Consider the following 14,462-nt stretch of genomic DNA (forward strand, 5'->3'; position numbering starts at 1 on the left):
AGAGAGAGAGAGAGAGAGAGAGAGAGAACTTCTTCTTAATTCTTTTGTTTTTGGGCGCTTTCTTCTTCATTCTTATATAATGCACTTGTGGTCCTGTGTCTGAAGATGACTCGGCCTCTTCTACGGTCCTAGTGAAATGCATAGCTCGTTTTTACATCCTTCCTACCTTTCACTTTAGTTGATATTTGCACTTGGGTAAAAGGGTAGCTTTGAATTACCATAAGGCAGAAAATGAATGACAAAGTTTGTAAGTACTAACTTTCAAACCAGCTGACCAAAAAAAAAAAAAACTTTCAAACCAGCTCAGTGACGGACTGAAGCAATGAGTCTACTTCTCTTGCTGGGTTTCTCTAGTTGAGTCTCTATTTAGTCTACTGAGCTAGACATGCTTCTATTGAGATCTGTTATGGATGCACGACATATAGAACGTGACTTATCATACATAGATCAATCTCATGCTTGGAAAATTAACTGAAACATCTGCATACATCTTAATCACTAGGTTGATATAATTTTGGCGGTGCCTCACATGATTCCGTCCACCATTCAAACGTTCCTTGTATAACCTGTACTTAGCTCATCTTAGATCTAGGTCTGTGCTATGATGTTGCCAAAGCTTTTGTAACATTGTGACTCAATAGTTGAGAAGTTCTCTCTTGTGCTTTTCTTTCTCATCCCAGCATTTAGACATTCGCAAAGCACTTCTAATGAGAAATGATGCTCCTATTAGTTTTCATGATAAACTTGCTGAGAGTGATCAAAGCTACAACAGGGATATCAAACTAATCAAGATCTAAATTTTGACGAGAGAGGGAAGGACATGAAGAACAAAGAACAGAGAACAACACTACGCAATTACCATTTCTTGAAATTACATTCCCCTTGCATTGAATCGATATTTGACACCCCCTGCTTTTACGATGTTACCAGAATTTTGGTAGAGTTCCTCCTTCAAATTCAGACACTTTCATCCATACAATCAAAAGAACAATTGTAAACGAATCATCTGCTTCCCTAGCTTTTACTCGCGCCTTCCCCCATTATTCTTTCGTATGTAGCAAGTTGTTTGGATTGTTCCACCAACTCCCATCAAAGCTAACAAATAATCAAATCCCTATCTTGCCTTTATTTTAACCCACAGCAAACTGTGTCAAGACTTTGGCAGTTCTTTTCCTGTCAAGAATGATTTGAAAAGAATGAAGGCCCTCTTGGGTTGGAACAGAGGCACTTCGTGCCCAGCTCCTCTTATTGTCGCAAAAGTTAGCCCATCATATACCTCGGTCCATCCTCCAACCTGATTGCCAGAATACCACGGGTACCACCGAGTTTTAGTGGTGAGATTCAGATGGCGGAGGGAGAATCTGGTGGCTGTCACCGGAACCACCGAATCTGTGTCACCGCTGCCCGGTTCGAAAAAAATGGTCACTTAGCAAGGAGGTAATTTTCAAGAATGTGCACTGGTTTATACTCTATGCGACTGTGAATTAGCTCGTGTGAATATCTGGTTTTTCCTTCGCTACCATCTACTGGCTTTATCATATGATGGCAGAATGAGTATAACTGTATAAGGACACTTTCCTTGAATGTCACTTGACAAAACTCATCTTGATCTTTGATATCTCAACATGAATATCATTGTGGGGTTACTTCACAGTATAATATTTCATATGATGATGCAGAAGTGATTGGGTAAATATACTATGGAAAATCAGGTGACATGAATTCAAGGTGAGAAAATGCAAACTAGTGCAGAAACTACAGCCCTTTTTCCAGAAGAAATCTATCAGATAAATGCCTGTGATGGAAAGATTATGTTCAAACACTCAATCCAAAGTTAAGACCAATCAAGAACCCTTTAAAGACTGTTGTCTGTCCAATCAGCCCCTGCTGGTCCAAAACTCCCCCAAAGATCATTTAAAGAGATTGTTAATAGTCCAATCAACACAGCGAAATTCTGATATTGACCTTTCCACAATAGTCTGATTTTTTTTTGTTCCTGGTTGATTTCAAGACTCAAGATCAAGAGGCAGGTTTCCACTATTTCCACAAGCCACCCATGAATGCTCAGTCCAATCCTTCTTTTTCTGCATGGATGATGGACGAAGAAGGAGAAAAAGGCTCCTGAAAATTATTGTCTATAAAAATAACTCCTGGATGGCGTTCATCTTCATTCCTCCCGCAAAGTTTTTGTAGGCTCGGGAATATTAATATGGGCTCTTATTTGATGCACGCTATTATACCCTGTGGTATTCTATGATTCAAAGAGGGAAGAAAGAGACGCGTGAACAAAAGCCATAAAAGAAGAACAATTTCTCTTTTCGTAAAGCTGAAATCAAATGTTCTAAAGAACATAGGCAGTGAAAATCTATGCTTTAAGAATGTTCCCCTAAGAAACAGGAAGAATCTCTGGTGAAATCACAAAGTACGACAGAAGTGAAAAGTCACTGGTTGTAAAGAATCGGTAAAGACAGATAGATGAATTTTCTTTTCCATAAATCTTGTCTCAGTCTCACAGCATGATTAATGACTGGTCAAAACTGCTGTTTTTAGCTGGGGGCAATTAGCTCTTGTCATTTTCTAAAAAGTGTTATCGGAAAACTGTAGCACGCTTAATTGTTAAAGGGCCCGTACAATGAATTAGATACCACGTACCGCCAAAATGCATAGCAACAACGGCTCTCAATTGCTTATGACGGCAATAAAAATGTTAAGCTTAATTCTCCGCAGTGAAAACGAGGGGAATAGAAGGAAGAATCAATTTACCTGAACACCCAGATCCTGAGTCCAGCTGCAATTAACTCCTTGTATGTTGGTAGCATTGAATTTTGAGAATCCTTCCAATTCTTGATCAGAACATCACTGCTCAGCACGCAATACAAGCAACATAAAAGACTCCGATATTTGAAAGAAAAAGGGAAGAGAGTTAGAATGACCAAGACGGATTGAATAAATAACCTGCAAGCAGTCCACTTATAAGGAATCCCCGTAATGTTCGCGTGCAAGGCCTTTTGCACGTCGGGCCGATTATAATACTTCTCGGCGTAGTTCTCTGTGCAGGGATCGTAACCCGAGATACGCCGTCGCAGGAGGGTGTTCTTGACCCTGATAGTGCTATTGGGCAAGGACAAGCAAGAGGGTGTGTAGATGCTGTACTGGTCGATGTTGCCAAACTCATGGTTCCTGGCATAGTTCACAGCATCATCACATTGCTTGGAGGAGTCGTCAGATGTGAAATTGCAGTTGTTGAGGATTGATTTGTAGGTGGCGTCTGAGATCATGGAGTGGCTCCACCAATATGCAACTGTTCCTAAGCTGTCATAGTAGTTGTCGGTCACTGCATTTCCCACCTGCATTGTATTACGCACGTACGTCCAAATTAGAGAGACGTTCCAAGAAAATGATGCCATTAAAAAAGTGGAAATAGATTTGAGATTTGGGAGTCAACTGGAGCTCACAATGAACCCTTTGAGATTAATGATGGGATAAGAATGTTGTTTGTTGTAGTCATGAATTGTCTTCGCCAACTGGGGAACGTAATGCCCTGAGCGCGAATCCAACCAAAGAGGAAGCAAACATAAATTTTCAGTCAAAATGGGGAATTATGCCGTAAGGAAATGTGAGACTTGCCGTGGACGAATCCGTTAATTACCCGCATAGCTCTCCCCCGAGATGTAAAAGTCACGATGTTGGTACTGAGGGAATCTGGACATCCATCTTATTAGAAAAACAAGAGCATCACCAGCTGCGTCACAAGAATTGGCGACTCTTAATTAGTCTCTAATGTTTAGAGCTAATAATGAAGATTTGTTTTAGTATGTCAGCATTAAAACATTTATGATCACCTGTTCGTTTGTCCCCAGAATCTTTGAGATTGGAGCTGGTATTTGTATAGGAGAAACCAACTCCAGCTGGGGATTCAAGAAAGAGAAGATTTGCCTCTGCAGATCATGTCACGATATCATTTTTAGTGTTGCTGGATTAGGCCAAACAAATTTCTCGCACCTTTTGCTTTGGCCTAACTCTATGTCATTGAAAATAAAAGGTTTCAAATTCCCAAGTGTTAGATCGCAAGATGAGGATACCTCATACCTGTATTCCACGAGTACTTGTTCATGTAGAGGGATGAACCTGTCCTGTTGATTCGGAATGGCCCGATTTCCTCAGACGCTCCGTATGCGACAGATGAGCAGCCTGGTCCTGCAATCTCAGATCATACAAAGATTGAAAGGCCGTTCGCCGTGAACTTATGGGAGACAAATCAAATCAAATCAATCATAGTTTACAATACATGTGGTGCCACATAAGTTTATGGACGTTTTATGAAATGTGCATAATCTAAAATTGAGGTTACATCTTTGCGTTCTTTTTTGTTCTTTTCATTCATGGGTCGATGGAAAGTTGAGGTCATGGCCATAGACTCGGAAGACCAACACACAGCAGTCAGTGTGCCACCATACAGGACGTTGAGATGTCAAGCCTACAATGTCTTTCACAGGACAAATGATGAATGGGGACCAACTTCGGCATGCACTGCTGTTGGCATGCGCCAACCACACAAGGTGGCCCGATTCGTGTAGTGGAGCAGAAACTACGGACTTATGTGGGTCTTTGCCCTGTGAATAAAGGTGAGTTGTTGCAGCTCAATCAGTCACAGTTCAATCAGTCAGAGTCCACATACATGTGCAGAGGTTGAGCAATGTGGTCAACTAAGTCCCCGTTTCACACCATGGCTAAATCCGTGAAGGGGACTATGAACTCTAGTACCAAAACCTTAATCCCTCCGCCACCCTAGGTTTCGATGCTATCAGCAGTCTCTAAATATCTAGGTTTGGTAGTTGTTCGATGCATTGAAAAGGGAGACCAGGTCCGGTCAACCATTCTGATGTCTTATTTAGGACCCAACAAAAATATTATGTTAAAGAGACAAAAAGAAAGAAAAAACCCCCAAACCCAAAAACTACTTAATCTAGTTTAGTATAACACAACGCATCATCCCTAGAATACAATTCAACGTTTCTTAAGTAAGATATACTCATTTCATGATAACAATGAGAGACAAATTGGGTCAATATAATCGGTAAATCGAGAAAGCCCTGCTAGATTGACAGACCATGAAGTTTTTGCCTGTCTAGAGACAAGCATAAGCAGCCAAGAACGAATCTGAACGGGTTACCAAGTCTGGCTCCCAACTTTGCGCAAGCTAATTAAGTACTCTAATCAATGTTATATCATCATAATCCATAACTTTGGAAACAATTTCCAAAGCAAATGTGTTGACAAAGACCGCAGCACCTGCATAGAAGTAAGCTAAAACACAGTGATTAGACTAATCGGAGCTTGTCGTCAATTCTCGCCAAGATCTCCCGCCGGCGAAATTTGGAGTCGCCCTCAGCCATACAGTAAAACCAACTGCCTTAAATGACTACCAACCGCGACAGCTCTCACCAGTAGTTTAACCTAAAAAAGGCCTCTAAAGTTTGAATACGACGACTGCGTAACATCAAGACCCATCCCTTTCAGGGTCAACCGCATTCAATGTCCCCTTCGTAAATGTAAATCTGCCATGCAACACCTACCAAAGCTTATACACCCAAATTTTCCCAATGTATTTTATTTCCATGAATTGTCGGCTTCTGCTATTGAAGAGCAAAGCCGATGACATTTGGTTTTACTTAAAAACTCATTTAGCAGTCTCTTTTTTCTCTTATACCATTTCGGAAAATGCATTCTAATCTTTGCAGTTCTCTCTTATAAGGGCAAGAAAAAAGACGGGCCCCATGTCCAAACTGGTCATCATTTCCGAATGCGCATGCTTTCGGAGGTACAGAAACACTGGGTAATGGTATCATCCATTGGAAGCGACAACATGGGAAAAAATTTTCATGACATGGTCGCTCAGACACTGTAAAGAGGTGGGATTTTTCTTTTCCGCTTCTTTTGTTTTTTGGGGGTTGTTCTGAGTTGTGTTTTTGTTGGGTCATATGATGTCTGCTTCTTCCTTACAACACAGAGAGCTCTCGAGAAAAGGTCGAAAAAACTTTCAGGCAGGCTTTTCATTAGCTTTTGGGGGGAATAAACGTCAGTCGTGGAAGGAATAAAACCCTAAAAAGATGCAGACAGTGAGTGATCACGAGGACCCATGTGGGTTTTTCCTCACTGTTTTCTCTGATTTTGTATTTTTCCAGCCTAGACAATTTCTTTTTCTCTTATCAATGTCATTTACCCCGCTTTTGTTTATATGTGGACACGAGTGGTTCTTGCTTTCCCTGATGGAGAAAACAAGATCGAATTTTTATAGCTTCTTTTATCGTTGTACTGATAGGTGATTCTTACAACAGGAGGTTAGGAAGCAGAAGATTGCATGCGTATTGAGATGAAAAGCTTACGTGGGAATGTTTTCAGGGTCCTTATGTGAATAACGTGTTTATAACTATTCCTTTTTGTCATAAAGTTGGAAACTTTGAGAGAGAGAGAGAGAGGGGGGCACGCGAGGGTGGTGACACGTGCCGAGGATGAGGAGGTACAGTTGGGATGAACTGTGAATAGGTTGCATATTTGTTGAGGGATCGAACCATAGCTGTCTGCAGACGCTCATTGTTCTATTGGAGTAATCAAAATGCTTGAAAATCCTTTCACAAAACCAAAAAGATAAAGCAAGACATTACAAAGTACATGGATGGAGACCGCTGAATTTTTCTTGGAAACTGGAATCAGACAAAAAGTGAGCGGAGGATAATAAAGTGAATTTTTGGTGTAATTTTGCTCGTATTCAGCAGAACAACACTTCATTGCTTTGACTAGCAAAAGAACACTAAGCTTAGAAGCTATGGCTAAAGTTCCTAGTGAAAATAAACGCCAGAATTGTTTACTATGTATGGTGAAAGAACTGACCTCCATTGAGCCAGAGAGCGAGAGGCTTCTTCTCAGGAGAGGAAGTAGCCTCGGTCAACCAATAGAACAGAGCCCGACCCTCTTGCTCGTTCACGGTGACGTACCCAGAGAATTGGGAGAATGCCACTGGGGGCTGACCCGGGAGTGCTGAGACTCTGTCCATCTCTTGCTCTCTTGGCAATGCAGCGGCAGATGTGGAAATAGTTACTGTGGAGGATAAGAGAAGAGACAAAAAGAGGAGGAGGGTTGTGTTTTGGATGGCCATTGCAGCCTCAGAGAGAGAGAGAGAGAGAGAGAGAGAGAGAGTTGCTGCTTCTTTTCTCAGTTCTCAGAGGGAGAGTACAAAGAAAGGAAGAAAAACTGTCTGCTTGTGTCTTTTTGGAAGGTTGATATTACATTTTGCACAAGAGAGAGAGAGAGAGAGAAGGGGAAGATATTGATGGCTCAATAATAGGGGTGGCGTTGTTGTAGTGTAAGTAGAGAGAGCTTGAGGAGGGGGCTTTTAATGGGTTGCTGAATAGTTACACTACCCTGCAACTGGGCACAGCTTGGTCCTACCCAACCCAAATCCAGACCTCAGTCCAGTTGCTCTCTTAGCCATCCCCATAATCTGCATTTCAAAATGCATGAAAAAATACTGTATAAACTCATGAATTATGCGCTAAATAGAATCGATCACTGCAATATAATTATTCGAGAAGTTTGTCTTTCGTGGGGTTCGATGTGGTCTAGACAATACCTCCACTGCACACAATTCTCTCTCTCTCTCGCTCTAAACTTGATGAATTATTTCGACAATATTTAAAAGGTTAGGCTTGAGGATAAGAGGTTGGCATTGACTTGTGCTCCCACATGACATTTAAGCGTTGAAGTTTGGAGCTTAGTATAATATTGGAATAGTTATGCAAGTGATTGAAGATCGGGCATTGTAGCATTAAACAAAACCAGTTGTGTTGCATGAATCAGGAACATATATGGATGTCGTCAATATAGTTGCTATTTTTTCTGGCCAGACACTATTCCAACCACTCTCTCTCTTGTACAAAATATGTGAAGACTGGACTCACTTTACAAACTAAATCAAAACAAAAATGTTCAGCCAAAGGTGGAGAACACTCACAGAGCAAATGCTCGATATGGATTTTGCCGACACTAGCCTATCAATCGAATCAAACAGGTCTTGGCAAACGACATGTTAGTCCGCTTTTGACATTTCGCAACCACGGCTTAAGGATATCACGCGACACTTTTGGTGTCTTTCAGCGTACATAGGCCTCATACCCTTCTGTATCTATCACCTGGAATGAATCGAATAAACCGAAGTAAATTTGGTTGATCGGAGAAGAAGTAACGGAGGTCTATGAACAGACAAATACTTAATCATTCTCTTTAAATTAACTCACATCTCTCTCTCTCTCTCTCTCTGCATATTCTTCCCCTGACCAAACAGGTGTGCACGCAGTGCCAGCCAAGAAAATACGTAACTCATGAACGAACCGTGCATGCATGAGCTTCATTGATGAGAGAGAGAGAAAGCGAGTTATGAACATGTGGGTGTAATGGACAAAAAAAAGCTGATCCCTAGGGTTTTATATAGTCTTAAAGCCAAAAGGGTACTAATTAGGAAACGAGGGCAGGTTGTCTTCGCACAGTGTTCTTAACCGGGGGTACAGGTTTGCATGTCGGTTAAGAACACCGTGAGAAGCAAAGGCAAACTTGTAGGAAGTCAAGACTTTTCCTTTTGTCATCCCTGGCACGGGTAGCTACTATACTAGCCTACCTAGAGATAGCCAGCCGAAGCTGACGTGGAGTCTACCTTCCCCATCCAAGAGACTCCTAAGTTCTCTCCAAATATTTTTCTTCCCTGTATGGTGGAGGGATCTCCTCATAAGTTCTCTCCAAATATTTTTCTTCCCTTAAGAGAGATTAAGGAGAGAACTTATGAGGAGATCCCTCCACCATACCGGGGAGTTCTTTCCCCCGTCTCTCTTTGAGCCTTTTAAGGACCTGCTAAGGTCCACTATGGTTTTATATAGTCTTAAAGCCAAAAGGCTTTTAATTAGGAAACGAGGGCAGGTTTTCTTCCTATCTGAAAGCAGCTGCCTAAGTAGGTAGATTCATTTTGAATGTGAATTTTTTCTTTTTTATGGTAAGTTCTTACCAAATCACTAGCAACAGATAGATTAAATTGAGAGAGATTAGAGAAGCTTGATGTTATACTTACTAATTTGACTTGCCTCAAAGTTACAAAGATGCCTTTTTTTTAATGGTGGTCCTTAAATTTTTATTTGTTTTTTCGTTAGGTGAGGGAAAAAGAGGTTCATAAATAGATGGGGTATTGCTGGTCCTGTGTTCTCTACCAGCCTTGGTGTGATTTTGATTCCCCGTATAAGTGAGACAAAAGTGAAGTTGGGACCTACCGAAAATGGGATCGTCACATACCAACACAAAGTCACTTTCGCTTCTCCTTTTAGGGTTTTTTTTTTTTTGGTTGAAAGATTAATGTATTCATCGCTCAAAAGATACATAGGAAGTACATAAATTTCTTGGAATAGCAAATTGAAACCGAGCAAATCCCAGAATACTACAGAATAAAGCCAAATCCAGATAACAAGAAGGATTAACAGAGTATCAGCAGGGTTAAACACACCCTTGTTTTACAAGAACGGATCTGTCAAGGAAAATAATCAATGACCGATCACTGTATCTCGTATCTTCATCACGCACATGCCGAAAATTCCTTCTTCAACAACTATAGCATTGTCAGTTGGCAGTGGCGCCTAGGTTTTACTTTCTCTATGCCATTGTCGTAAGGAGACAATCAAAATAGGTTAAACAAATATAGATCTAACATTTGGAAGAACAAATCTTCGTGGTTCAGCGAGCACCAGTAGGGTTAAACACACACTTGTTCCACAACAACAGATCTGTTAAGCAAAATAATCGATGACCGATCACTGGTTCTCGCATTTTTGTTAGTGATGAGTACACATCAGAAATTTCATCTCCAATAACTACAGCGTTGCCAATTAACAGTGCAAGCCTAAGTTCAACTTCCTCTACACTACCGTTGTAAGGAGACAACCAAAATAGGTTGAATAAATACAGATCTAACATTTGAAATAACAAATTTTCGTATTTCAGCGAGACGCCAGAGCTCTTGCGATCACCATTGAAGCTGGAAGATTTGTATATAGATAGAGGGGAGGGGTATTGAATCCCAAAAACATGTTTAATAAACTCCCGAAAGCATATTTAAAGAGCAGGAGATTTCTATCACTTTATGGTGCAACATTTATATTGTATAAGAGTTAATAAAAATAAAACTAGGAAAGAATTCTTTGAGCTTTTCAGCATACACGAGAACGTGACTGTTGCGTGCATCGTCGAGAGTGAGTGGAGCCGAAGATTTCGGATAGGCTTGTTATAAGAGGAAAAGAAGAGCTAGGTTGGAAGATTGATTTTGAATTCGATTCGGTTTCAAACTAGCAAATCAAGCGACTATCGGCACAAGATTGACAGAAGGTTGGTCGTTTAACTTTGATGAATTCGCGTTAATTTCCCGACACGCGCTTCTCAGTCGGTAAGTTGATAATTGATTTCCGCGTAAAAATTAATCTTGACATGGCGTGTTACGAAAGCTAAACTACAACAAAACATGGTGAAAACTTGCACAAGATTTTGAGTGGGTAGACTCACAAAAGTAATTTGGTCAACCTTCTATAGTTACCAGATGACAGATCCATCAACGTCCCGCCAATGGGAGTCGTTGAAACTAATCTTAGTTCACCAAATCCAGCCTCCTACCCCTCAAGACGTCACCACCTCTCGAAGATGCGATTAGCTAATGACAAATCAGAGATTACGTGCATGAAAACCTTGCTTACCAAAAGCTGCTGAATGACAGATTCTACAACAATCTAATTCCCCTTCTTTTTAATTTTTTATTCCAAGAATTATTATTGGTCCCGTGAATTCTATCTGCCAATTTGCATCCATCAATCACCCCTACGGCCAGGTGAAATCACTGTTGAAAAACTCAAATTAATACACACGGACGTCATACGTTTGACCCCATAATAGAATTGTCCAAAAGGTCGATTAAAAGAGTCGACGACCAAATCATCATCACTCTTGCGGGAAGGAAGGAACCTATTAAATGAGATGTACCTGTCTGTCCGTGATTTCCGCAGATTTTGTTTGGCTGCAAAGCCACTGTTTTCTCATGTTTTCGATGCGCACATTAAACTCCATGTGCGTGCGATGCCATCGTGTGTTGCGTGTGCATTCGCCGTGTTCTTAAAGGGCGTCGATCATTCTTCTTGCGACCAGAATTCGTCCCTCTCCTTGATGATCGCCTCGTTTGATACCATTGATGTTAATGAGTTTCGATGTCGCAAATTAGAAAATGTGACTCTTCCCATCAAGTATTCTCTTTAGTGTTTTTTTTTTTTTCAATTATTTTCTCTCGATATTACTTGTAAAATCTATGTATGTCACGTAACAATGACAATTAGAAAACCATCATCGAGACGTTATATTCCATATTAATATATAATATGGATAGAGAATTTCGCATTTTTATTCAAAAAAGAAAAATTCATATGAAATGGGATGCGAATTATTTGGGGAATTACCAAAAAAATCATAAATTTATTGTAATTGTGCCAATTCAATCCTTAACTTTTTTTTTTGTCAATTGAGTCATAAACATTTTGCAGTTGTGCCAATTCAATTCTTCCGATCAATTTTGGCTGGAAATTGCTGATATGGATACTGTCCGTCCTATATCGGCGCGGGCGGCACCGACGTGAACATTTTAAAATAATATCTTAATAGTTTTTTGAATTTTTTGAATTTTTAATTTTTTCTTTTATTTTTCTTCCTTTCTTCCTCTAGTAGGTTGCCAGACCTCGGCGACTGGCCAGAGATGAGGGCCGGTGTGGGCGACCTCGCCCTGTTTCTGGGGGAGGCTTTCCCTCTCCGGATCCGGCAAGGATGTGTGATGCACGGATGTGCTACCGGTTACTTAACATTTATTTTACTGCGGTAACAAAGAACGCTCTCATACTCTATCAGAGATTCAGATCAGTAATGTCCACTGTCGCGGAAGCTTCTCTTCTTCACTCGCAGGCAAGTGAACTTGAAGCCAGTGTTAGCGTTGACCGCTTGGGTAAGTGCGAGTTCTAGGCATGTCAGCCTTCAATGAAAGAAGGGACAGGTTGAAGTCTTTCATGTCTGGGACACTTTTCCAGCAAAGAGTTTCGATTGGCGGGCGATACAAGACCCACCCTTTTTTTCATAATGCCAACACATCGATTGAAATTTAGAAATCTGCTCTTTCATAATTGCAATTGATGTTAACTTATGATTGTTCCCAAAGAAAATAACTCCAAAGTGGAAGCTGAGGTGGGCATACCACCCAATGTTGACAAATGCCACTAGCACTCTCCATTGACCTCAGTTGAAATGATCATAAAAGTTAAAAGTGGTTCGATTGAACATTTTGCAAGCCCATTAACCTTATAACTACAGACTTATTATTGAAGGAGTGCCCTCTTAAGATAGTCATGATTATTACAGAGCTCTAGTTCCAGGAATGATTCTTACTGGGTCCGATTCGTGCAAGTTTTAATGCACGTCTGCTTTTATATCTAGTCAGTTCCACGTGGAGCATGTGAAATCTAATGCATCGGATGTATTAGGTCACATGGGCTGAGCGTGAAGGATAATGTTCATTGTTTATGCCCGACCCCAACATATAATCCTTGCTGCTAAATGTTTGTTTAGGATCTTGCTACTTCCCATCAACAAAAACAGCTAGAATATGAAGTGGTTAGGCACCACGGTAGTCGGCATAGATCAGTGTTGTCCATTCAGATGAACCTGTTAAAATTGTTGGTTGAATAGACCACTCTACACTAAGACCATAGATCCTAAAGTGGAAAACGACATAGACTGCTCTTAGCAAACCTCCAGAAGCTATAATAACCACGAAAACAAAAACTTTCCATTTTTTTTTGTCTAAATACTGTCTTTTATTATTAGCGGTAAATACGTGAATCCACTACTGGGGTCCTCAAAACAAAGCAGATCCCAAAGAGCCTGCAAAGGGCGAGCTAGCCAGTTCTGGGAGACGACCTTTTTTCTGTAGATCTTGGCGACCCAATTAGCCACATAATTACAGGCTCTATTACAATTGGCTATCTTTAAATTTGAAAAGAGGAGTAATAGCTTGCGGCCTCACTGATAAGTGCACGCCCTTCCCAGTCCGATCGATACGTGGACTTCAACAAATCAATTAAACTTAGGCAATCTGACTCCTAGAGAAGCCGTTTGTGCATGCATGGAGAGAGAAACTTCAGTGTTTCCACCATGGCTAGGGATTTTATTTGCTCAGCCAAGGTGATGAAGATGCTTTGCGCAAAGCCATCAACAAAAGTCCTGGAGGGATTGTGGCCAATGCAAGTAATAGAGCCTTCGTTCGAGATGGGTGCTTGTGCTCCATTGATATTAATCTTCAATTCTGCCTATTCTGGTTGAAGCCATCTGCCTGTTTCTGCTGATCTCGTAAGTACCGATTTCATGTCCAAGTCAGTTCCATTCCTAAAAATTTGTAGCATTTAGGACACTAGACAACTAAAGACTTCGGATCTAGAGGGCGTTCTTCAAAAACCACATTGTTTTTGGTTTTCCAGATGTACCAGAGCATTGTTGACACTAGCTCGAAATCCGGTGAGTTTTCTTCCTTTGGCACGAATTCTACTAGCCACTCATCTATTTGGGAGATATTATAACTTGAAATCTAAATTTTTAGAGATGGGTCAACCCACATAGACATCGTCCATGCACATAGTAGAAACAGGTGCTCCGAGGTCTCAACATGCGCTTTACAAATTGGACATGTGGGATCATGTACAATCTTTCTTCAGAATAGTTTTTCCTTCGTTTGAATCGCATGTTGGCATATGCTCCAAACAAAGTTTCTGAATTTATGGAGAGTATGCATGTTCTAAATTCTGTTCCATAAATTTCGTGGTGACTGATAGGATGAGGAGGCCTGATTTGTGGCTAATCTTAACTCTTCTTTTCGGAGAGTATTGTATCCACTCTTCATTGTATAGTGCCCTGCTCTAGTGCCAGTCTGGACTAACTGGTCTTTGGTCGTTTATGGTCGAATATGCATAGTGCGAATTTTGCTCAGAGTCTATTCATCAAATATACTTCGTAGTACTGGCTCCTTCCATAAGTTTTCCTCCTGATTTATCAATTCAGCAACCTCTTTTGGTTCTCCCACGTTGGCTGGCCCCCTATCAAACCTCTTTTGAGCACTTGTCTTCCCTAATGTCAATATTCTCACCACCACTCACTGACCACATAAAAATTTTGCAATTGCTGTTCTTCCCATTAGGATACTTTACCATCCCCAAAAGGGCATACATCCCTTCTCTACTTTCTAGAAACTATGTCGAGGGAAGTAAATCCCTTTCAAAATCTGACTACAGAGGGTATTAGAGGAGGATTGTAACAATCTCTAACCGTATTTTCCCAGTATGGCCTTGTTAAAAGAT

At 40.8% G+C, this 14,462-nt stretch overlaps 1 protein-coding gene and 1 long non-coding RNA gene across 5 annotated transcripts; one reads left to right on the plus strand and one right to left on the minus strand.

The window, feature by feature from the left end:
* Positions 1–821: 821 nt before the first annotated feature.
* Positions 822–7,364, minus strand: LOC115677337 (serine carboxypeptidase 24-like). 4 transcript variants are annotated; one of them, XM_030600487.2, is made up of 8 exons: positions 6,892–7,362; positions 4,090–4,197; positions 3,843–3,938; positions 3,650–3,742; positions 3,456–3,541; positions 2,956–3,347; positions 2,764–2,859; positions 822–1,400 (listed from the first exon to the last, which is right to left on the minus strand). In XM_030600487.2, the coding sequence occupies exons 1-8, from the start codon at positions 7,154–7,156 to the stop codon at positions 1,151–1,153; spliced, it is 1,386 nt and encodes a 461-aa protein (XP_030456347.1). In that variant the 5' UTR covers positions 7,157–7,362; the 3' UTR covers positions 822–1,150. The 4 variants fall into 4 exon arrangements, with proteins under 4 accessions (XP_030456347.1, XP_056177061.1, XP_056177062.1 ...); XM_056321086.1 differs by lacking the exon at positions 822–1,400 and adding an exon at positions 1,697–2,121 and having other exon boundaries at positions 6,892–7,364; XM_056321087.1 differs by lacking the exon at positions 822–1,400 and adding an exon at positions 2,203–2,251 and having other exon boundaries at positions 6,892–7,363.
* LOC130140766 (uncharacterized) lies at positions 5,438–6,297 on the plus strand. Its single transcript, XR_008818747.1, has 2 exons — positions 5,438–5,912; positions 6,011–6,297. It is a non-coding gene; the product is annotated as an uncharacterized LOC130140766 (long non-coding RNA).
* Positions 7,365–14,462: the final 7,098 nt, after the last annotated feature.

Source organism: Syzygium oleosum, unplaced genomic scaffold, assembly GCF_021117445.2.
Source record: "Syzygium oleosum isolate NSW1041296 unplaced genomic scaffold, Sole_v2.1 Sole_v2.21, whole genome shotgun sequence".
NCBI lineage: Eukaryota > Viridiplantae > Streptophyta > Magnoliopsida > Myrtales > Myrtaceae > Syzygium > Syzygium oleosum.

Coding starts and splice junctions, on each gene's coding strand:
- LOC115677337 (XM_030600487.2), bottom strand. CDS start 7,156: ATGGCCATCCAAAACACAACCCTCCTCCTCTTTTTGTCTCTTCTCTTA. Junction 3,743..3,842: donor TTCTGGGGACAAACGAACAG/GTGATCATAAAT, acceptor CTTGTGACGCAG/CTGGTGATGCTCTTGTTTTT. Junction 3,348..3,455: donor TTAATCTCAAAGGGTTCATT/GTGAGCTCCAGT, acceptor AATACAATGCAG/GTGGGAAATGCAGTGACCGA.